The sequence below is a fragment of the Ochotona curzoniae genome, unplaced genomic scaffold (genome assembly GCF_017591425.1).
Source record: "Ochotona curzoniae isolate NIBS_2020 unplaced genomic scaffold, NIBS_Ocur_1.0 contig_883, whole genome shotgun sequence".
NCBI classification, from domain to species: domain Eukaryota; kingdom Metazoa; phylum Chordata; class Mammalia; order Lagomorpha; family Ochotonidae; genus Ochotona; species Ochotona curzoniae.
The window spans coordinates 37,926,922-37,951,140 of NW_024466599.1; the positions used below are offsets into that span (position 1 = coordinate 37,926,922).

General features: G+C 39.5%; 2 protein-coding genes and 1 long non-coding RNA gene across 5 annotated transcripts in view; 1 reads left to right on the forward strand and 2 right to left on the reverse strand.

Annotated features, from left to right (window-relative positions):
* APLF (aprataxin and PNKP like factor) overlaps nucleotides 1–1,416 on the reverse strand; it is a 66,877-nt gene extending 65,461 nt beyond the window's left edge. The window contains exon 1 of one of the 3 annotated variants that reach the window (XM_040993293.1): nucleotides 1,329–1,416. Coding sequence is in view for 2 of the 3 variants with exons in the window: in XM_040993292.1 (XP_040849226.1) it covers nucleotides 394–489 (96 nt within the window). In the remaining variant the exon portion in view is untranslated. Of the gene's footprint in view, nucleotides 1–393; nucleotides 675–1,328 lie in introns of those variants that run through there. The other 2 variants (XM_040993292.1, XM_040993291.1) reach the window with 2 other exon arrangements.
* On the forward strand, nucleotides 1,080–5,118 carry FBXO48 (F-box protein 48). Its single transcript, XM_040993298.1, is given in 4 exon segments — nucleotides 1,080–1,101; nucleotides 3,617–3,738; nucleotides 3,740–3,952; nucleotides 4,412–5,118. Coding segments are annotated over 3 exon segments (465 nt in total). The 5' UTR covers nucleotides 1,080–1,101; nucleotides 3,617–3,648; the 3' UTR covers nucleotides 4,574–5,118.
* Nucleotides 5,119–5,826: 708 nt separating this feature from the next.
* Nucleotides 5,827–8,770, reverse strand: LOC121164910. The gene is made up of 2 exons (XR_005885177.1): nucleotides 6,188–8,770; nucleotides 5,827–6,046 (listed from the first exon to the last, which is right to left on the reverse strand). It is a non-coding gene; the product is annotated as an uncharacterized LOC121164910 (long non-coding RNA).
* Nucleotides 8,771–24,219: the final 15,449 nt, after the last annotated feature.

Below are 24,219 nucleotides of genomic sequence, written 5' to 3' on the forward strand. Positions count from 1 at the left end.
TTCCCAACCCACGGCGCGACTACTCTTCCTGAAAGGCGAATATAGGCTTTTGTTTGAATTTTTACATCTCAAACTTTAAGAACTGTTCGCAGTTCATGGCCCATCGGAACAGAGGCGGCATTGCCCTCTGTCAACCCACGGTCACTCCCAAATTTGCCAATCCCTGGATAAGATGATAATCATGATATTACAATAGGTGCTTTTCAAAAACATTAACAAATGGTTGTGGGTGATAAAACGTGACTGAGATAAAAGTGTTGTCCCAAACGTCTGAAGCGCAGACAGGAAGGATCAACGTGGTAGGGAATTCGGCCAGGACCAGAAGCAGGGCCTCGGCAGCCATGAGGGCCTTCCCACGGCTCTCTGGTTCGCCGAGCCCCCTCCCACACTTACTCCCAATAGCGGCCCGCGACCGATCACCGTCTCCCCGGGCGCCAGAGCCACCCGGGGTCCGCCATCCCGCGGCTGCAGCTCGAAGCCCCCGGACATGGCGGAGCAGGGCCAGGCCCCTTCGCCAGAGGACGGCCCAGCAGCCGCTTCCGCCTCCACGCGCGAGGAATGTCCAGGCCTCGGCAAAACACGGAGGTGAAGAGGAGCTAAGACTGGGATCCCCGGGGATCGGTGTCCACCGGGCAGCTGCCCCGGACCGGCTTCCGGAGTCCCGCCCCTCCACCTGTGTCGTGACGCACTCAGGAATTCCCCCACCGCGCCTTCAATAGTGTAGTTTAAAAGCCCGGGTTTGTACGCCCCTTCCCTTTTCACCACCCACGGGGCCCGGAGCATCCTGGGCATTGTAGTCCCTAGCGCCTTCCTCCCCACTTTGTTCTAAGATGAGACACCCTAGAGAAACTACAATCCCAAAAGGCAATGCGGGCGCCTCTCTGCGCCTGTGCGAATCCAGTCAGCCAGGCGGCCCTTGAGGGGCGGGATCTGGAGGACGGTGGGAATGGTTTCGAATTCCGAAGGATATAAGCCGCGGGAGGAGCAACCACCGCGGACCAGTAGGTAGGAGGGTCTTCCGTTCCTCACGGCGTTGGTGTCGGCGCGTTCGGGGGCGCGGCCTGGGCGCCAGCGCAGGCTTATCTTCCGCGGCCTGGAACCGTGGTGAGCCTTCGGACTGTCGTTCCTTGCCAGCGCCGGTTTTGGGGGTCTGTAGCAGAGGTGTCAGACACAAGAGAAGGATGGCTCCAATGGGACGTGGGGTCGTCACCCCGGAGCTGAGGAACCCAGACGGGGTGGCGTCCCCCAAGAACCAGTGGGAACTGAGAGGCTGCCCACCTCTGCGAATGCGCTGCCTGGCTCCTTTAGAGAGGGGGGCTAGCGCTCACCTAATTGCAGAGGTCATTCAGCAAAGGTCGATGGGTGAGTGAAGTTAGAAAAGATTTCAGGGACCTTCCGAAGACAGCCCCCGCTGACTGAAAATTCCCCAGTGAGCCCTGGGGAAGTGGCAAGCATTCAAATGCACAGAAACAATCCCCTAAAACAAGATTCTACACTAGAATATGGAGGTTTGGTTTTGGTTTGTGTTGATGATGGAAAGAAGTAAAGTGTGTGGTGGCCAAAACTTGCTCCTGTTTAGTGCTTTATTTAAAAAAAAAAAAAATCTGTGTTTTTAACTAGTTTGCTTTCTTCCCCAATCTCTGGAGAGGATGTGTTCGGTGGAAGAGACACTCACTTTTAACCACCACGACTATAATCTGGGTTGTAAACAACCTAATGAATGAGCACCACCATGATCTTGGCAAGCCCTGAGACAGATATTACACAGCACGTCTAGTTGAGTTAAAAGGCGTGTTTAGCTGTATTTCAAACTCCTCTTCCTGTGTCACCACCTCCTATCAGAAAAGGAAGTGCCAAATGTAGTGAAGTGAATGTAAGTACACACAGGCTAACTTGTCAGAAATACCTCAGGAGAGGTGCTGGACCTAAATTGGTTTTCTTTTTTTAAGGTTTACTTTTAATATTGTGCATGCTCAAGTGGTCCTGCAATTAGGGTGGGCAGGGTCAGATGTGGAGGAAGGTGAGTAGGACACAATTTCAGTCTTTTTTCCCTCCTGTGTCTACAGAAGAGGAGGGGGAGTCAAACTACATCAACACCCAGGGATGGGAAACAGTCCTTTGATGACATCATAGTGGCCCCCAGTGTGGGGCAGAGTGTTCTGAGAGTGTTACTTGAATGGTTTCCACAATCCTGAGATGTTGTTGGTTTCATTGCTCCAGAACTGTGAAAATCTTTCCAAGGTCTTCTGGTTGACAAAGTCCACCTTGGTGCATGAACACACCCAGGAACATGCTGCAAAGCTTGGCCAGGAGAGTGGTGCAACCGGTTCTGCTTTCCATCCTCTGATGTGGCAATTGGCATTCCTTGCTGGCGTAGATGAGCTGGCTGTCGTATTCCCTGTGTTCAGCAGTCTAGTTGGGATGACCAGCACAGGATCAGTTTCAGTCTGTCACCTACACCAGCCAGCACACATACTGGTGTCTAGCTTGGTCAGTTGTGCCTTAGCCCTATAGCTCTCATAAACCAACAGGTGCTACAGCCCAGGGACTTTAATTATCACATGCTCTCAGTGACTGAATTACAGACATTATCTGTGATTGTTCCTTGCTGTTGCTTGATGGCTTCAGGGACTCTTAGATCTATTTAATTAATATCTGTGGGATAACTTAAAAGAGTCATTTCTGAAATATCTACCTTGTAACAGGATTGAATATTTGAAACTTAGGATTATTATAAGCCAGATGCCATCCTTTTGTCCATTTCACATAGTATTTGTATCAAATGTGACTACCTGTACATGAGATATAAGTCCCACTGATTTATGGCTAAGTCACAAATCGCAACTGAAGAACTGTATACCACAATATCAGTTTCCACAACCAACAAGGACTCAGGAATTTTTCTAAAGTATTTGCAATAAATACTTCAGTATGTTCTCACATTAGCGATTATCAGCACTAAACTCAGTGATTGTGGTCCAACATGGGGAAGAATCATTTCCTTGTTCTAGATAATTTTATCAAAGATTTATTTCTACTTCAAAGACAGAGTTATAGAGAGAAGAAGACAGAGAGAGAGATCTTGCATCCACTGGTTCACTCACCAAATAGACCCAAAGGCTAGAGCTGAGCTGGATGGAAGCCAGGAGCCAGGAGCTCCCTACTGATCTCCCATGGAGGTGCAGAGACATGGCTTTGGGCCATCCTCTACTACTCTCAGGTCATTAGCAGGGAGCTGGATCAAAAGTGGAGCAGCCAGCACAGGAACCAGTGCATATAAGGAATACTAGCTCAAAAGACAGAAGTTTGGCATATTGTGCCATGGTGCTGGCCACTAAATAACAATCTTTGGGAGCGAAACAGAAATTTTGAAACATTTATTTAAAAAAATAACCTTGTGATGAGTGCCTCCCATGTGCAATTCAAATGTAAGATTAGCTGTTTCATAAATGTCATCTCTTATCTTTGCAAGAACATACAGGAGAGAAGTGTTGACTCCCTTCTACTCAAGTCAAAAACATCAGAGTTCTTTAAATCACAACCAAAAAGCTTCTGACTCAACAAGATTTATAGTCTGGTCTAAAGAGATTGAGTATATTTAAACTTTACCTTTTAGGTTGCATATGAGGAAAACTGAAGCATCAAGATATGAAGAAAAATTCTAAAAACAATAACTCCAGCGCTTCTGATATAGACGTTAACTTTGTGAATGCTGAACAGGAAAGAAATGAGAGTCAAAAATAACTTTGTCAAACTGCTGCCTCTGGAAGTCACACTTAAAATCTTCAGTCAGCTAGACATTCGGAGTTTGTGCAGGGCTTCCATGACGTGCAAGAGCTGGAATTATGTGATAAGAAAGAATGATTCCTTATGGAAATCCCACTGCTTGACTGTAAGAGCTGTGTGCCAAAGAGAAATAGATGACGACCTAGAAAGTGGCTATTCCTGGAGGGTAAGTTTAATCCTTGCAGTGTGTAGTGTTTTTAACACGCTGTGGGAGCAGATTTCAGTCCTCACTTGTTTGGAGGAAGTAGAATTGTGTATGCAAAATAGTATGCTGAGTATGTTGACTTGGAAATGGGTTAAAGTTGAGCTACTGTTCTTCTGTGAACCATATTCTCCATCTATTCTCCCATCCATCTTTTTGTATTCTTTTAAATCCTGAATTCAGGATTTCGCCTCTGCTACTGAAGAAAAAGTGGCTACTTTGTTTTACTCTGTCTTATCTAAAACTTGCGGTAAATCTGGCTCAATCTGTTTACCTGTACATACTCACGTACATTTATTAATATATGTGTACATCAGTGTAAATGTTGTCTTCCCAGCTCTTTCCATCAGCTTCTCTAGTTCCAAACAAATTCAGTACTGACCACTACTACATTCTTTTTTAATGATGGTTTACCTCTTGCAGGTAATACTACTAAGGAATTACCAGAAGAGTAAAGTGAAACATGAATGGCTAAGTGGCAGATACAGCAACATATGTTCTCCAGTTAGCCTACCAGAGAAAATCATGTACCCCATGGATGCAGATACATGGGGGGAGATTCTAGAAGCAGAACTGGAAAGATAAGCAGAAAAAAAATCAGAAACAGATCTCCCAATTTGGAGAGTTTAAAATGACTCTGAGCTTGTTGTGTGAGGTTTGCCTAAATCTGCTTATTTTCTGTCACCTTTTAATATTTAAAAGTGAAAATAGTATAATAGTAAAATTTTATTTTCTTTTGCACTAAAGTAAAAATATTTTCTGATTTTATTGTAATGTGGAAATCATGCAGTGTTATTTTTACAAGAAATACTGATGGATTTGTTTCTGGATGCAGTCACAGGACTCTCAATGATAGAATTTGACTTGTATTTTCAACTTAACGATATTTTGAAAGCTCGGGAAATCACTTGAAGAAAACTGACTTTAAGATTCATTAAGTGGTAGAAATAACCAGCCTCCTAGGCAAACCAGCTAAATAAAATGAACATATTTCCATGACTAGTAAATTTATTTCAATAACTTTAAAATTTTCATTTCAGTGGACTTCAGATCAAATTGTCAAATAGTGAACATGTCCTAAAATTTGTTAAACCTGTGATTTAGTTTAAAATTAAATCTTTAGGCATAAAGCTTGTCCTATTACTTTCCTACAAACTGGGGATTGCTTTCATGGGGCTGAAAATATATGGAAAGTTTTCAGAATAATGGCGTCAGAAGTGCCATCCTGTTTGATGATGGCGAAACCTCCCAACAGCCTTACAGCACCATCTAGTGTACTGCTCCTGGATACCAAGACAAAAGGACCAAGCTCCTTAGCTTCCATAGTGAAAGGAAAGAAAAATAATATTTTAAAGAAACATCAAAATACTTGTTTTTTTAAAGTTTAGGTGTGCAGAAAAAATTGTTTCTTTTAAAATCAAATTATATAGGTCTCACTACAGTAGCTTTATCACTCTAAATCTCTGGTCAGCATCATAGTAAAAAGTGTCTAAAGTGTTTTAATTAGTTGGGGTTTTCTTCTTATAATTTGCTCCATAGGAAAAAAAAACAAATTGGGATGAACTCAGTATTTGTCAATTAGACAAATATCATGGAGATGCTCCACTATGTACAGATTCCCTTTGGGGACAAGTGGGTGATTATCTTCTACTGTTGTCTGTGTAGAGTTGGAAGAAGCCTTGAAAATCAGGCAGCCCAGTCTCCAGGGCTATTCAGTAGTTTCCTCTGTAGGAACACCAACCATCCAGCCAGCTCAAATGCAGAATTTACAGTGATGGAATCTTCATCACAACACCAAAGAGGCCTGTATAATTCTAGGATTGCTCTGCTCTTTAGAAATTCCTCCTCATTGAACTGAATATAACCTTTCTGTAACGGTTGCTTGGTTCTGCCCTCTACAACTGAACTTGTCCTGGCCTTCTCTATGATTACCATTCAGGTGTTAAAGATGGCTGGCCCATCTCTTTCTGCGTCATGTTCTTAGTCCCTTCTGCTAACCAGAGTGTAATTTTTAGGTCCAATAGCATTCTTCCTTCTGTGCATGTTGACAAGGTGTACCTGGAAAAGAAGGTATATTGATAATTTGTTTAAATAAGTGATGGTAAGAAAGCACTGTAAAAATTTTCAAAGCATAAAGAACATTAAAGCTAGAAAGCATTCTACTGAATAGCATCTGTACAATAGTGTATAAGTACTTACGGTGTTCGTAGCTACTATTTGTAGTGGATGTGGCTTATCTTTGTACAATCTCTTGTGTTAATGGAGATCACCCTAGCCAAGGGGAACCGCCTTGCTCAGTGTTCCTCAGGCTGGTTATTTACAGTATCCCCCGATTTCTGTGTTTGGTTCAGGGCCGAGAATATGACCTAAACCAGCCTCCTCCATGAACTACAAGAGAGAAGCCTTCTCCTCTTTGGTGATAAAACTGTTTTCCATCACATAGAGAAAGCAGAACCTAGTAAGAAAATATGGAGTCAACAGAAGAATTTTATAGTTGCAGGGAGAGGCCTACTTGTAGTCAAGATCTTTCTTGCAGAGTTTCCAGGTCTGCTCACCCAAACTAAAATTCAGTTTTGGCATTTTTATTACAAGCCCAGCATTTGTGATTTCCTTTTCCTATATTTCAAGTGTTTATTATCCATAACTTACATTAGTATCTTAGTTTTTATCCTTATAGCTGATAATTATATGTCCACATAGAAAGGGTTCCTTGCCTCATCACTCATTCACTTCTTAAGCCACTGTAATTCTGCCTCACTCATGTGATTTAAACTTGTTATCCAAGTAACAAGAGAATTACTACATTCATTGGCTATATTTTAGTTGCTAACGTATTGCACATAAGCATTCACTTCTTGAAACGTTCCTCTTAGGTTTATAGTCTCTTAGGGATTATAGTCTCTTGGATTTTTCCTTTCCTAGTGTAACCAGTCTTCTCCGTTCCTTCTCACTTTTCCTCTTCTGATCTTTAAAGTTGATGATCCTCAAGGTTCAGGCCATGGTCCTCTATATGTTTTGGACATCCTGGGTGATCCCAGCTACTCCTCCCGTGTCAGTCACCATTGCTGGTGCTGATGACATCCCATCTGTGTCTCAAGATCAGATCTTCCTAAACACATATGCCACAGTCTGTCTAACTAAATCACAAACTCTTGGATCAGGACTCATCATCTCACAGAGCCGGTTCTTCCTACAGACTCTAGATTTGCCACTACCCCAAGACAGTCACTGTTTATTCCTTTTCCCTGTCATTCTCTATAGAGTCAATTCTTGCTGATTTTATTATTCACATGTCTAAGTAGTAAGACTCTTCTCTTTTTCTCTACTTCATTACATAATTCTGATTTTTATTTGAAGTTTGGATTTTTACAATAACTATCAACCATCAACCCCTGACCTAAACTCCTCATTGCAGTTAGGTAGAAAGCTTATCCCTAGCAAAGCCTGTGAGGCATTTAATGATGCAGTTCGTCCTGTATCTCTAGCCTTTCCTCTCATAGCTGTCCCTCATTGAAACTTTCAGCTCTGCCACACCAAACTATTTGTAGTTGTGTGAACATGAAAAGTATCTCACTTCCCTGCCTTTCCATAGCATGTTTGATATCCCTGTGCTGTTCTTATCCACCACTAATTCCTTTCTTTCAAAATATTTTATAAAACTTCTTCATTATGGCCTGGAAACCATCCTTAATAATCTGGATTAAGTGACCCTGGTAAGGTTTCTGTAGTACTTTGAGCATTCCCCTGCAAAGCCGTCGTCCTGTATTAAATTGTCTATCTTATTTGTTTCTCTACCTCTTTAAACCATGAACTTCTTAATGTGGGGACTGTTTTTTATTGATTTTTGTGTTCCCAAACTTAGTACGTAGTAGATGTTTCATAAACATCTGTTAAATTATTTATGCAATTATTTATTTTAACCCTACCATGAATGTATAATAAGAATAATTTACTATATTGTTATTGGACAAAATTTGCTCAAATGTAATGTACAGTCCTTAAAAACATATGTGGTATTGATCTTGATCTTAGTTCTAGTCTTCTCTAAAGCTGTAACAGGAAAATTGGAAACTAAAATTATAATGTCTTTTTAATAAACTCTTCGAAACAAACAACCCCAAAATATCATTGGTTATTTTAACTTACTGGGTAACCCTAGTTAATTTTAAGCAATACTTGTGCAAAAAGTTATGTGAATAAATTTTAGAATTTTTAGTACTAATACATTCAAACAACTTTACAATATGTTATAAACTGACTACAGCTTACACTGAAAGGAAAACTTCAGAACTTAGTATTGAATTGCATGATGTGGACCTCAAATGATCCATGTGTTTATCAGACCAGACCATTAGCATGTGTGAATATGAGTGGGCGGGCAGAATAGATGTAGGAAGTACACTTACTCTTAGATAAAAATAACATGCTGAGTACACCCACTATGTAAAATAAGAAATATTACTAAGCAAAAATACTAGAGAACTTCAAGTATTGGGAAGAATACACAGGGTGGAAGATCACATGTTTATATTTAAGAGTTGAAAAATTAAAACATGGATGAAGTGAACATAGCAGATTAATTATAATAGCCAACAGTCACTGAGTGCCTGTCCTGTGCCAGGCATCTTGTTCTCACTGTACCTCCACTTTATGATTCAGAAAACAAAGAAAATGAGCTGACCAGTTAAGTTCATCACCACATTTCAAAACCTGTAAGACTATGTGAAACATAGTAGTTACTCAATATGTTTACTGAATGTATTTTAAAACTTGGAATAAACTGTTCATAGGGAAGAGCCAAGAATGTTCCTCCAAGTTTTTGTTCTGAAAAAGCTTCAAACCAGAGCTTGGCAGGTAACCCAGTGGCTGAATCCTCGCCTTGTATCTGGCGGGATCCCATATGGGCACTAGTTTGTGTCCTGGCTGCTCCACGTCTCTTTCAGCTCCCTGCTTGTGACCTGGGAAAACAGTGAAGAACACCCCAAAGCTTTGGGGCATCGGAGACCCAAAGAAGCTCTCGACTCCTGGCTTCAGATCGGCTTTGGATCAACTCAACTCCAGCCATTGCAGCCACTTGGGGAGTGAGCCAGCTGATGGAAGATCTTTCTCTCTGTCTCTCCTTCTCTCTATAAATCTGCCTTTCCAATAAAACTAAATAAATCTTAAAAAAAAAAAAAAGAAAAAGAAAAACTTCAAACTCGTAGAAAAGTAAAAATGCCACAATTATATATACCACCAACCAAGATATATCAATATTTATGCATGCATGCATGTTGAGGCATTTGGAAATAAGTTGCAAACATGATGACACTTTATACCTAAATACTTCAGTGTGTATATCTCATGACATTAAGTGCACATTCCTGTGTGAAATTTGCCAAAACTTTTTGTTTAAAATTGATTTATCTGTCAGTGTGAAAGAGCAACATAAAGACAGGAACAGATTTTTCATCCTCTTAATTCACTTCTCAAAAACTTGCAACAGCCAAGTCCATGCCAGGCTAAAGCCAAGAGCCAGGAACTCTGTGTCTCCCACATAGGCAGTGGGGTCCCAAATACATGGGCCACTGCCTTCTTAGTCACATTAGCAGGAATTCGGGTCAAAAGCAGAACAGCCAGGATTCCAGCTGGCACTAGAGTATGGGATGCCTTCATCTCTAATGCTGCATCACCAATGCTTGCCTAGCCTGCTGCACGCATCAGACCTAAGTCATCACATCTAAACCTTGTTATATTAATTCCATAATATCTAATTTACAATCATATTGTAATTCTTTGGCTCCCAAAGTGTCTCTTACAGATTTGCTTAAAGTTCAGGCTGCAAACAAGCTTTACATTTGCATCTGATTTTTATGTCCCCAGTGTCTTTCAGCCAAAATCATTCTGCCTTTAGTTTTGTTTTTCAAGATATTGGCAAGTGTTTAAGGATTGGAGTTAATTTATACAACAGAATATTGTGTAATTGGTATTCCTGATTTTCTTTTCATGACTTGATTAAACTACAACCTATTTAGCAATTATGCTACATATGTGAAGTAATACTGCATCACATAAAGGCACATGATATCTGATCTATAGGAGATGGGACAACTAATTGGAGTGGTAATCACTAAATCTCTCCCCTTTTAGGACATTTCTCCATAGATCCAAGATTCCTTTCTTCAGCAGTCCATTTCTTGGCCAGCTCTATGCTAAGTACTTTATAGAGATCATCTAACACGTGGCTAGTTTCCTCCACATGTTTGCCAAACTCTGAAACTGCAGAACTGGAGACTGTGGAGCTAAGTTAGAGACAAGAAGAGGAATTTCTGTGCAGTCCTGTTCTTCAATTAGAGTTGGGGGCCCAGCAGAAAGAAAGAACTTGATGTTCCCAAGTTGGAACCCCTGACAGGTTCCAAGTAAAGAGCTCCAGCCTCAATTCAACTAAATCCCTGCTTTCATGTAGGCATGCAAAGCTTCCTGCTTGCTGAGAACGGGGTGACTCCTCCCAGGTTCTCATATCCAATGTCTCCATTCAGTAAAATATTATTTGACATGCTAAAAAATAGAACTAAGTAATTGGAAATCATTAGAAGAAGAACAGATAATAGGAACAGAATCATAGGGATTTAAAAATAGTTATGATTCATGTTTTCAGGAAAATGAAAGGAGCAATAATGCAAATAAAAATAAGGACTTCTATCAGAAAATTAGAGAATGAAGAACTCAATAGAAATTTCAGGATTTTAAAATATAACAGAATTTAAAACAGTGTGTAGATGAACCAAAGCTTTCTTATCCAATCTTCTGCTGATGGGCATTTTGGTTGCTTCCATGTTTTTGCAATTACTGATTGTGCTGCAATGAACATAGGGATGCATGTTGGTTTGTCGTAAAACAGGTGTTTTGGATATATTCCTAGGAGTGCTATTGCTGGGTCATATGGTATGCAGATTTTGAGTTGTTTGAGTGTTCTCCAGACTGATTTCCATAAAGGCTGTACCAATTTGCAGCTCCACCAGCAGTGGAGTAGGGTTCCCTTTTCCCCGCATCCTCGCCAGCAAGCGTCGTTGGTGTTCTTGTTTATGTGGGCCAATCTTACTGGTGTTAGGTGGTACCTCATCGATGTTTTAATTTGGATTTCCCTTATTGCTAGGAATACTACTCAGCTATTAAAAAAAACAAAATGCAGTTCTTTGTGGCTAAATGGGCACAACTGGAAACTATAATGCTAAGGGAAATGAGCGAATCCCAAAAGATTAGATACCACATGTTTGCCTTGATTTAACCTGTAATTTTTTGTTTGGTTGTTTGTTATTTTTTGAACCTGTCATTGATACTGTCTCAACCCAGATGTTTCGAAGAAGGGAACTTGCATTATTTTTAACATATTGTTTACCCAATACTATGTCAATTAATTCCATAATGTTGTATATTGATACTGAGGCCTTGTTGGGGCTTTTAACTGACCGGATCTTTACTCTGTTAGACCTATCTTCAGACCATAGAACGTCTCCCCAAGAGGCCACTGGACTTATCTGGACAATAAGACGCTGAACTTTATGCTAGGCATGTGTTTGCAAGCAATGAATCTCAACTGAACTTGAACTATGGTTATGCAACAAGGTGGAGGAATCCACCATGGGGGAAGGGGTATGGGAGGGGTGGGGGGAATCCCCAGCGCCTATAAAACTGTACTACATAATACAATGTAAGCAACAATAAAAAAAAAAAAAACCAGTGTGTATATTTAATAGCAGAATGGAACACTTCCAAAAAAAGCATGTGTGGACTAAGCAACTGAGCAATTGAAAAATGCTTAGGGAAACACATGGTGAATAAATGAATTTAAGAGGATTTAGAGATTATGAGACTGACGCTAATGTCTGGTATATCCACATCAGATTTCCAGAAGAGGTAAAGAAGAAAAGATGGCCTTCAAGTTTATTGGGTCACTGAAAGATCTGGGAAAGTTCTCATGTGTCTTGGAAAGGCCATGGAAGCAGCAGAGAAGGAAGGCAGGGAATCCCAAGACAGAAGCCAGAGATTGCCTCAGCCTCACTGCTGGTGGGATCTGACCCAGGCAGGCGACAGCCCCAACTGTGCTGAGAACAGACTGCAAATCACAGTGGCAAATGGTGCAGAAAGAGAAGAAGCCACTCCCACCAATGGAAAGAGTTATCTGGAGAGAGACACCAGGAGTAGAAGATGGCATGCTTACACGTGCTGCCAAGCTGTGATTGCTTCCCCTGGATGCCAGCAAAAGAGGGAAGAAGGGAAAAAGAAGGAGGAATTCCACATAGTGGTGACAGAATAAGAAGTAAAATGCAGGAGTTTCACACAGGAACTTTACTTTGTTATGAACAGGTCCCAACTTTTGCACAAGACATACTAAAAAAAAATTACTCCTTTTATCTGAAATTCAAATTTAACAGATTCAGATCTTACCTGGTAACCCCAGCTTAAAAGACCTAGTCATGCACTGAACCTGAGTGAAGAAAGAATATGGTGAGTACCATCGGTGGACAAGACTGATTTTTACAGTGTGTCTCACCCCAATCTCAACTCCACTTTCCTTGAGGAACAGAAAATGCAAACTAATGAGCGGTGATCATGTATGGAAACCCAGACTCTTCTGGGGCCTGCTCTACTGAGACATCATCCAGCATGTCTCAATTCCACCCCACTGTGGTAGACACAGGCTGTTAAGGGACTTTCTTCTAGAACCCAGGTTCTAGGGAAAATGTAGAATGGCAGTCTGTTCTGCCTTGAAATCCACAAACATATCTGGGGCTTTCAATGCTAGAGAAAGGTAGGGCAGGACCTGCAGAGATGCCTCATGTAACTCTCTTTTTCTCTTCTCTAAATCCCTTTTTAAACATTTTATTATGGAAGAGTTTTGAACATATTAAAAATATATATGGGATTGGATGGACCCGGCGGCGTGGCCTAGCAGCTAAAGTCCTCACCTTGAACATGCCAGGATCCCATTTGGGCACCGGTTCTAATCCCAGCAGCTCCACTTCCCATCTGGCTCCCTGCTTGTGGCCTGGGAAAGCAGTCGAGGACGGCCCAAAGCTTTGGGACCCTGCACCCATGTGGGAGACCCGAAAGAAGTTCCTGGATCCTGGCTTCGGATCAGCATAGCATTGGCTGTTGCACATACTTGGGGAGTGAATCATTGGACAGAAGATCTGCTTCTCTATCTCTCCTCCTCTCTGTATATCTGACTTTGTAATAAAAATAAATAAATCTTTAAAAAAAATATGGGATAATAACACAAAGAGTTCCCATTATTTTCCTACAACCTGGCAAACTCCAGTCACCTTCTAATTGGGAATAGTAGTCAGTCTAGTCTTTTCCTTCTTGGTTTTTGGTTCATTTAATAGACACTGTCCTGATTTTTTTAAGGTTTATTTATTTTTGTTGGAAAATCAGATATACAGAGAGGAGGAGAGACAGAGAGGAAGATCTTCCATCTGTTGGTTCACTTGCCAGGTGACCACAACAGCTGGAGCTGAGCCTGGTCCAAAACCTGGAGTTTCTTCCTGGTCTGCTACGTGGGTGCAGGGTCCCAGGGTTTTGGGCCTTCCTCCACTGCTTTCCCAGGCTTCAAGCAGGAGCTGGATGGGAAGTAGAGCAACCAGGATGCAAACCTCACCCATATGGGATCCTGGCGCATGCAAGGCAAGGACTAATCACTAGGTTGGGCTCTGTCCTGAATTATTTGAAATGAATCGTTTAGAATCAAGAAGAACCCTTTTCTCATGACTATCTTTGCACTGAAAGCCTGTCAGGATTTCTGTTTTCTTCTATGCTTTTAAGTCTTTTTAAAAGTTGATTTGTATTTTTAATACACTTTTAAGAATGAGTTTACAAAAATTAAGAAACTTTCCTGAGGGTTCCATAATATTTCATACCTAGGTACTCCTGTTACAAACATCTTCTATTACTGTAATACATTTGTTAAAATGAATAAAGAATATTCGTGCATTAACATTAAAGTCCATAGTACTTTTAAACTTTCTTCATTTTTTTAACTGACAAATAATAAATTGTGTGTATTTACGGGGTACCATATGCCATTTTTTCCATTTTTTCTTATTATTTTATGATACAGTTCCATAGGCTCTGGGAGTTTCCTAGTCCCCTCCCCAAGTCCTGCCCCCCACCACTGAGTTCTCCTATATTGTTAAAATAATATAGTTCTGCATAAACAGTCATAAGTCCATCATTGTGGACATGGAAAAAGCAGAGAATCCAGCATCCTATTGTCAAAATATAATAAACAGTTTCATTGGGAATCCATCTTTGATATGCAGTAGAGACGCATACTGCATTCTAGCCTCACATCTGGATGTGATAATCTCCATTACATAGTTACTGTATGTCCCCTTAAATGAAAAGCCACAAAGCAAAATCAACAACAGGACATGCAAAGCTGAATTCTGACTCCTTTGTTCTTAGCCATATCTACTCTCACCACAGAACTGGCACTGGTATACAGTTGCAGAGAAAAGAATTCCTGGAAAGTAAAAAACAAACAACAGCGGACAATATAATAAAAATATCAGTGCACTCTATTGTTCTACACAATAAAATAATGCTGAAAATGAGCTGCCTGCTAATATTCCTGGGAAAGCAGCAAAAGATGACCCAAGTATCCTGACCCCTGCCACCTATGTGGGGACCCAGATAGAGTTCCTGACTTCTACATTTGACCCAGCCCTAATACTTGCAGCCATTGGAGGAGAACAAGAGATTGGAAGATTCTCTCTTCTGTCTTCTCTCTCCGCCCCCGTAACTTAGCCTTTTAAATAAATAAATAAAATCTTTAGAAAAATGAAATAATGCTGGAAATCAAAGAGTAAGAACTATAAAGAACATCAAAGAATGAGACTAAAGGTAAAACAAGACATACATTTTTATGCTCAATTCTACTCTAAACAAAGCCCATTATTTTAAATAAAATTTATTTTGCATTTTCTAGTGCCTTCTAGTCTTTGCCCAATCACAGGGAAGGATGGACAATACAATAAGATGAAACTGGAGTTTTGCAAACCACACCAACTGGACTGTATTATCCTAAACCTTAGCTTGTCAGAAAAGAAAATTGAATTGATTTTTCTTGAAAGGTGAGAAGAAACCATCCTGTTAGAGATGAATTAACGGAGAACATGAGAGGTCATGCAGAACTGAATTTTTATTATTATGGCTGGGCAGCTATCATCTCACAAGATGATGCACTGAAACAAGGATAGTGAGAACCTTTGTACTTTTACAAAAGCACAGATTAGTCAAGTCTCCACAAGGTCAGAATAGCCCATAACAGTTCCAAAAAAAGAGTAAATAAGCAGCTCTCCTGTGAGAAGAAAGGTATTAGGCAACATTCCAAGGGAAAACAAAGTATCAGACTCCAGTCAGGTCTTTGCATGACTCCAGGCTTATGTACAGCCTTTCATGGACATAGTGTCCTCTGCTTTATGCCTCTTCTGGAGTGTCTGCCAGGCATCCACATCACCATCCATTGTCTCACTCTCCAGATGCCTGCACTATGAGGACTAGACTGAAGAAAAGAGCAGGGAACTCCACCTAGGTCTCCCGTGTGAGTGGCAGGAAGTCTGAGTCAACACCTACTGTCTCACCAGAGTCTGCATTAGCAGAAAGTAAACGTCAGGAGTGGAGCTAGTTAATGAATCTAGGCATTCCAAAATGGAGAGTGAGCATCTTGGCTGGTGTCTTAACCACTAAGCCAAAGATCCACTCCAAAAAACAAACAAACAAACAAAACTGTAGTAGCTTTTCTGAGGCTTATTTTTTAGTATAGGTCTTCTGAGCCCTGCTGAGAAGAAACCAGGTACTGGTTTCCTAAGTTTTTTTTTTTTCACTCTAATTTAGTTTTAATATGGTGAAATTATACAGTATGATCAACACCCAATGGAAGCCTCATAAGAAACGGATGAACTTATAATAGAAGCTTTCAAAGATAACATTTGAAAATTTCAACTTCATGCTGTGGCTGTTTGCTGATTCTAATAAATTGGATACAGTTATTTGTCTTTAATCCTCTCATCTGTTAGTTATAAAAGGGGAGAGAATTGCAGGCATTTAGCATAATGGTTAAGACATCCATATCTCACATGGGAGAGTACCTGGATTCCAACCTCCTGCCACCCTGGGAGACAATGACAGCCTCAGTAACTGGGTTCCTTCTACCCTAGGAGGCAATCTGGGTGCATTCCCTGCTTCCTGCTTCAGCCTGGTCCAGCCCTGGCCACTGCAGTCATTTGAAAAGCAGACCAACAACAGATAGAAGCCGCTCTCTCTCTCCCGGATGTAGGAGTAGTGTGCAGAAGGGATGTTTTTACCATTATTTACCACTATTTTCCCATGTGTGGTCTTTAGTTGTATCAGTTCAACTTCTTTTTTCTCTCCTCAACTCCAGATATATACATACATTTTTACAATTTGCTTTTATCCTAAAAGTTTTATTTTGAAAATGTTCAAACTTACCAAGAAGTTCGAAGAACAATATAATGGCATAATCACCTAGGTTACCAAGCCGTTAAGTTTAACCACGTTTGCTTTACTTCTATCAATATTTACTTTCTGCATCTTTGCACTAATGACATTTACTGCTGGATAATTCTTTGTTTGAGAAAATGTCCCATCTCTTAAATAATTTCAGCAGCAATCTTACCCTCCATCTATTAAGTGCCCAGAGCATCCCATTTCTCAAGCTGTAACAGCAAACACATTTGCAGAGATTGCCAATGTACCCCAGGAGGAAATCATTCTTTAATAATCACTGGGGAAAAAATAATCACCAGGGTAAACTATATTTTTAAAAGCATACACACACACACACACACACACACACTGCATTGAGCCAAAGTATTTGAAAACCAAGAAATTTAACTTTTAACATTTTAAAAGTTTAACTTTTAACTTTAACATTCAATGATGTTGTCATTTAATACTCAGATTCACATTTCCCTGAGCCAAACACAGAAAAGTATATTTTCAAGCTTCTGAATGTGTGCCAGTTTAACAATCAAGTGTGTTTTTCTAATGATTATTAACTTTTTGAAATACCCAGTAAAGTCAAAAGAACGTCCTCTTTGTAAATTGAATTTACATTTCTCTTGTCATAAATAAAATTTATATGGTTATGGACATTTGTATTTTTCTGCATATATGAATCCTCATTTTTCTCAGTTTTTGATTTATTTATAAATTAGGAAAGCTAACTCTGTAATATAGATTGTAATTATACTTCTCTCAGTTTGTTGTTTGTCTTTGGATTCTGTTTGTCGTGACTTTTTCTGGAATTTCTATTAATGTCAACATTATTGATCTCTGCTGCTCCATCTGGCTGATTAGTATAGTTTAAAAGACATTCCTTACAGCAAGATTATCAGCAAATTGATGTATGTTTTCTTCTAGAACATGTAATGACTCATTTTTTCCACTGGAGCTTTTTTCCTGAAATGTGATGTGTGTCCAGGATGCAAAATTATCTTGTTCCAACAGCTTTTTAGGTAACTTGAGATCATTTGCTAGTAAGTCTGTCTTTACCCAGAGATTTGCAGTGTCACCTTATTTTAAGATATATTGTACCCCCTTGGGTTTTCTTCCTGAACTTTAAATTGTGTATCCATTCTATCCATCTATTCATGAAAGTGTTCTACTTAGTACTTATTTGCATGGTACATATTATCTCTCTTCCTTGATCCCTTTTCCCCCTTAATTTTCCTATACCTGTGTGTGTATATATATATATTTTTTTTTTCCATGTGGACTTTGGAACCACAGGGTAGTCCCAGGAAAAATGCCTGTAATTTTACCCGGGTAATGGTAAATTAAAGGTAATTTAGGACCCAGTGTAATGGCTCAATTAGCTAATCCTTCCCCTGCAAGTGCCATGACCCCATATGGGTGCTGCCTTGTGTCCCAGCTACTCAGTTTCCTGTCCAGCTCCTTGCTTGTGGCCTGGGAAAGCAGTGTAGGAAGGCCCAAAGCCCTGAGATCCTGAACTGCCTGGAAGACCTGGAAGAAGCTCCTGGCTCTAAGCTTCTGATCAGCTTAGTTCTGGCCATTATGGCCGTTTTAGAAATGAACCAGCAGATGGGAGATCTTTCTTTCTATTTCTCTTTTTTCTCTTTGTAAATCTGCCTTTCCAATAAAAATAAATAAACCTTTGAAAATATGACATATCATTATGATGTCAGGTTTCCCTGTCCAATACCAAGAAATATTTTCATTTGCCTTTCAGGAATATTTAAAATTTTCTCATCAGATTTTTACTCATTTCTTCTTAAATGTTTTTTAAGTATTTAATCTTTTCTTGTTGCTATTGCAAGAGAAATTGTCTGTTCTTTTATTTTCCTAGTAGCTATCATTTATACACAAACATAACCAAACCTACATGTGATTTCTGTATAAAAATTTTGCAGCCTACTAATATACTGAATTCTTTTGTCCATATTACTGACACCAGCGATTGTGTTGGATCATTCAGATGTATTGTCCTATCAGTTGCAAATAGAGTTTTACTTATTTACCAATTCTTATGCCTCTATTTTTTTCCCTTGAATGAGTATACACTCCAAGACCTCTAATATAACATTAAATAGTAATACAGCTAGTGAACATCTTTGCCTTGTTACTTGTGTTAATGTGAATGTTTCTGGTATTTATCCATTGTAATATAGTCTCTATCTTTCTATCTATAGATAAACAGATATATACATAGATAGAGCCCTCTACCCCTTTTTTCTACTTAACTCATTTCATACACATGTATGTAAATATATTAATATGAAATGTAAAGTCAGGTTAAGATAATGTCCATTAGCTTCTGTTTTATCTGATACCTCATAAATTTTAGGGATGAGTTCTGGATTTCATAAGGAGACTTTTTGGAATCTGTGATTTAAGTTACACAATTGGTATTTGAGAATTTTTATCAACAAATACTGCATTATTACTCTCACCATAACAACAACTCTTTAGGTTGTTAAAGTACATATATGTCTTCTTAGATCCAGAAAACCAACAGTGTTGAAATGGTGTTTTACAACCTGGAAAAACTTGATGAACTGGCTGACTGCCTTCCTGAAAACAAAGACAATAATTCCTCTCATTGATTAACTACATTTTATGTAGCCATTTTCTCACCAGTCTTGAAGGGTGGTTTTTAGCAATATTATTTTAAAGATATCAAAATGGAGGCTGCTGGAAGTAAAGAGACTTGAGCAAGGCCAGAAATCCTGTGGGGGGAGACAGACCCCAGTCCAGAACTAGCTCTGAAAGGTCTCTGGCCACATTCGGCTAGAGAACTAAATTCCAGTCAATTGCCAGCAGAGGGAGCCACATTTCTGTTGAAACCCAGAAAAAACACTAGAGTTGGAATGGCAGTTCTCATTCCAGATACTTCTGCTATTTGGAAATTCTCAGATGTCAGGATTCTGAAGGTTACAAAAGTATCTACCTCATAGAACTGTTATGAAATCAGTAGCCACACCCATCCTCACATGCCCCACTCTTCTGCTGTGTCGACTACTACTTCTGATTTGCTTTCTCTGGACATTTGAGCTTTGAATATGGTATTACAGATTTTTCTTTTTTCCACATCTAACTCTCCAGCACCACTTGATGAGAAAACCATTCTTTCCCACATTGAATGGTTTTGGTACTCTTAGAGAAAATTAATTGACCTTGGCCAGCATTTGGTGCATCAATTAAGGCACTGTATCCTTTATAGGTATATCGGGTGCAAGTCCAGGCTATACCATTCCAGTTGTTTTCTGCTAATAGCACCCCTGCAGGCAACAGATGATGGCTGAAGTCTTGGATGCCCATAACCCATGAGGAAGTCCTGGATTGAGATTTGGGCTCCTGACTTTGGCCTGCTGCAAGCTTGGAAGATCCCTATCTCTAATTTGTTTCTCTTTTTTTCTCTCTCTCTAATCACATGTGCATACTTTTGTCTTTCAGATAAAGTGAAAATAAGCAAAAATATTATTTCAAGAAAATCAAGCCAGTAGACATAGTGTTCATTTCCGGGCCCTGAGTTCTATTCCACTCATCCATGTGTCACTGGTCAACCCAGTAACCTACTGTCTTCATTGGTGACCGAAACAGGAAAGTATGAGTCTTCATCCTTGCTCTTTGATTGTTTTGACTATTCAGAGTTCCAGGCAGGAGGGTAGTTTTGTCATTTTGCCTTGACTTGGCTTCTGAGGGCCTGGGCTATCTTCCCTGCCAGTCTCGGCATATAGTATATCTTTCTTAGCCTCAAAGTTTTCAGAAGGCATGGCAAAACATTTGCACTCAAGAAATGGTGCCCCTCTGACATTTTCTGTGTTACACAGTTTTGTGCAGGGAACAGCAGGAAAGGAGATAGGGCCACAGGGTCATTGCCAATTCTAGTTAGCAGTGAAGCTGCAGGCTGTTGCTTGCTGTTGACCCACAGGTCTGCTACTGACGTTGAAGAAGCAGGCACTGCCCTTGAGAGAGGACTGCTCCCACAGCTCAGGCCACCTCTGCCCTGGGGAAACGCTAGCCCTGTGAGTTATGTCAGCACAGAGGTCTCTTAGTAGCTCTGTGGCTTGTCAATCTTGCCTGCGACCTTATTTTCCCATATCTTCATTCTATAATTCGGGTTTTAGAGTTAAATTTCAGCGAAGTTGTAATATTTCGATTTTATATGCATCTTCTTGTCTCTTTTCACCTATTTTTGTTCTCCCTGTTTATCATTTAGCTTGTTTTAGTTTTGTCCTGATTTTACCCTTCTATTGGGATATCTAGAGCTTTCACTTATCACTCTGTCTATTCTTGACTTTACAGTGTATATTTTATTCTTTTTGGCCTTCTTTTTAGAGTTTAGAGCCCTGGCTTTTAACCTTGATATGTATTTAACTGTTTAGTAACATCTCTTTTAGTCTTTTTGCTTTTAAATTTTTAGCTAAATTTATTTATTTTATGGATTATTCTTATCTTTCTCATTTTGTTTGTGATTTTATATTTTTAACTTAAATTTCTACTCAATTATCCTAGTCTGTTCTGTTTTGTCTATAGTATTGTTGAAAATCTTTTGCTGGTTTGTTTTTTATTTAACTCCTAACCTGGGAGTGGGTAAGATTTATGCGTCTAAAACAAGATCTACACCACAAACAGGGACCGTTGGATACTATTTTCCAATATGCTCAGGGTTTTCTGCAAAAGTAAATGCTAACTGGATTATGCCAGAAATTAAAAAATGACAACTCCCTCCCCTGGTGCTAAGCTTTCTACCTAAGCAGTCAGATAGCATATTTGAAATACAGAAAGAAGTGCTGCTTTGTAGAGTTAGTATGTTCTAAACCCCATGGTCTCTAAATACAAAGCTCGTCTATAGAAGGAGTGAAGATTGGGGCAAAAAATGTCGTTCTTCCTCCACTTTCCCCCATTGCAATAAATCATGGCTGACTTACCTGATACACATGCAGTTTCGCTAGGATGCTGTCAAGGGGTGAAGGGAGCTATCATGCCAGTCATTCCCATAGTTATTGCTGAAGTATTCACCTAGATATGTTCTAATCCACGGGAATTCATACCCAGTCAGTCCCCCGCCATTAATTACTGTTGGCCTCTCTGCTTCCACCAATGGAAGACACAATGGAAAACTCCCAACATTCAATATGAAGAAGTATGTAGAGTCTAAATTAGAGCTACTGTATTCCTGGTCATGCTCATTTCTCTCTGTGCCAAATCACACCATGTTGGCATGGAGTTACTGCATAGGAATCAACTCCTAGAGTCTGGTATTTCTTGTTACAGTACGCAGCAGAATTTAGCCTTGAATGCCTTAAGCTAAAGATAGATTACTTCTACTCGCAATGAAAACACTGGTCACATACATAGGTAATCCCAAATACAGATATAATTTGTTACGTAATGATTTATCATTCTAACTACTTAACCAACATTTATAAAAATCTGCTCTCCCAAAATCAGTTTCTTTCTTAGGAGCCTATTCAACATCTTCACTTTAGTAACTCCCATCTGTAGCAGTTTTTTCCCACTGTCAATATGAAGTAATATAGCAAAGAAAAAAAATATAGATATTGTCTTTGCTCTTTTTCTTAAAACTTGAAATCATAGAACTTTAACAATTTAGAACTTAGCCTCACAGTTATGCCTCAGGTTGTGATTTCTGCTTTTGGAAACTGTCGTCATTGCAGCAAAGTGGGTCAGCTTACTATTTGCCAGTCGAATTTTCTCAAGACACAATTTCACTAAGTTGATTATATAAAGTATTTATGTAACTACATAGGAATGCCCCTGCAGGGATATATTGAAAGTACTTGGAATTAAATTTCAATCAAATGACCAAGTCTTTAATCCAATCTTGCAGATTATCTAAGGCAGGGATTTTTAATAGTATAAAATGTTGTGGGTTAAAAAATAAATAAATAAACATTTTAAAGACTTCTCCAAGTTTTTGCAGAACTACGTCAATTCCTGCTGTCATTGTGCGCCTAAGTTATTAAACAAAGCTTAGAACTGTCTAGGAATTATTAGCAATAGGGCCATATTGTGTCAGCAGCAATGCAACTATGGCATTTTCCTTTTCTAAAAAAAAAAAAAAGGGACAGAGTATTCCTGATTCCTTTGTAATAAACACCTGTGTGTGTTATTTCTTTGAAAACTACTTTGTCTTTGATTTTAAGCTTTGTAACAAGCCTAGCTTTAACAGAGATCATCACAGAAGCACAATTATTCGGTTTGGTTTATATTAGAAAGATCAAGACTGTTTGTAACATAAGATTTAGTAGATTAAAAGTAATCTAAAGATTGGGCCTTGAATCACTTCATCATCCAGAGGCAAAACCAGGAAGTGACATAAAGAGAAAAATAAGAAAATCAACTGAAATTCCTTAAGGAGAATTTTTTGTCTTCCTTTTTGTCTTCCCAACTCCCACACATGCTTTTGTTGCCCTGGTGTTCTTGAGGCTCAACTGAGCTCTCCTGACTGAGCCTTGGCACTTGCTCTTCTCTGTCTGGAATGTTCCCCTCACATCCAGATGCCAACGTGTTTCCTCTCTTCTTTCATGTGTCTTTTCCAGTGTCACCTTATCTGGACTACCATAACTAAAAGAGCACCTCTCAGTGGCCATTGGATCCTTGCTACTGTATTCCTGTTTTCTTTTCTTTCTTTTTTTTTTTTTTTAGATTCATTTATTTTTATTGGAAAATAAGATATACAGAGAGAAGGATTTTCTGCCCACTGGTTCACTCCCCAAGTGGCCACAATGCCTGGAACAGAACTGATGTGAAGCCAGGAGCCAGGAGCTTCCTCCGGGTCTCCCATGTGGGTACAGGATCCCAAGACTTTGGGCTGCCCTCTCCTGACCTCACAGGCCACAAGCAGGGAGCTGGAGGGAAAGTGGAGCAGTCAGGATACAAACCAGTGCTCATAAGGGATCCTGGTGCATACAAGGCAAGGACTTAAACCACTAGGCTACTGCACCAGGCCCTATTCCCATTTTCTAAGTAGGACCACGTTATAGTTGATCCTGTTAGCCAGAGCACAAACTGTCAGATCAGTGGCTAACATAATGCCTGGTACCTTGTGGTTTCTCCACAGACATTTTTAAAATTAATACTAATTAATGAATGAAAATAACTGACCAGAGTACTTTAATGTAACTAGATATAACATGTATTCAACTTCCAAGAGTAAAAACATCGATTTTTATTTAAATCTATGTATTTCTTGAATCTGTAAGGCAAATGCTTTGCAAACACCCTCCTCCTTTTATTTAATAAGGGATAAATGGATACCTAAGAATAATCTCATGAAAGCTCAGGTATACTCACTTTCTTATTTTTTTCCTATTCTCTAAATACTCTCCAGTGATAGCTGTTCCTGGAGTTTGACTTAATTTTGATTGAATCTAAAAATGCATGCTATATAAGTTTCTGTTCATACACTAATTGATCAAAGAATCACACAATCATAATACCTATGTAGTATTTCAACCATTCTTCCATTCAAAATGTTATATGCCTTTGATAGCTTTCTAATAAAATATATTTTATATTGAGACTTGCGTATGAACTACCCTTTTACCAATTTTAGAAATCTAGGCTTTATAAAACCCCCAGGTTTTGAAAGAGAAAGTACACAAAGCACTCAACCAATTAACATTTGTAGCCATCGTCCTGGTGTCCAGATTGAGTGAAGAGATAAACACGCCCTCACA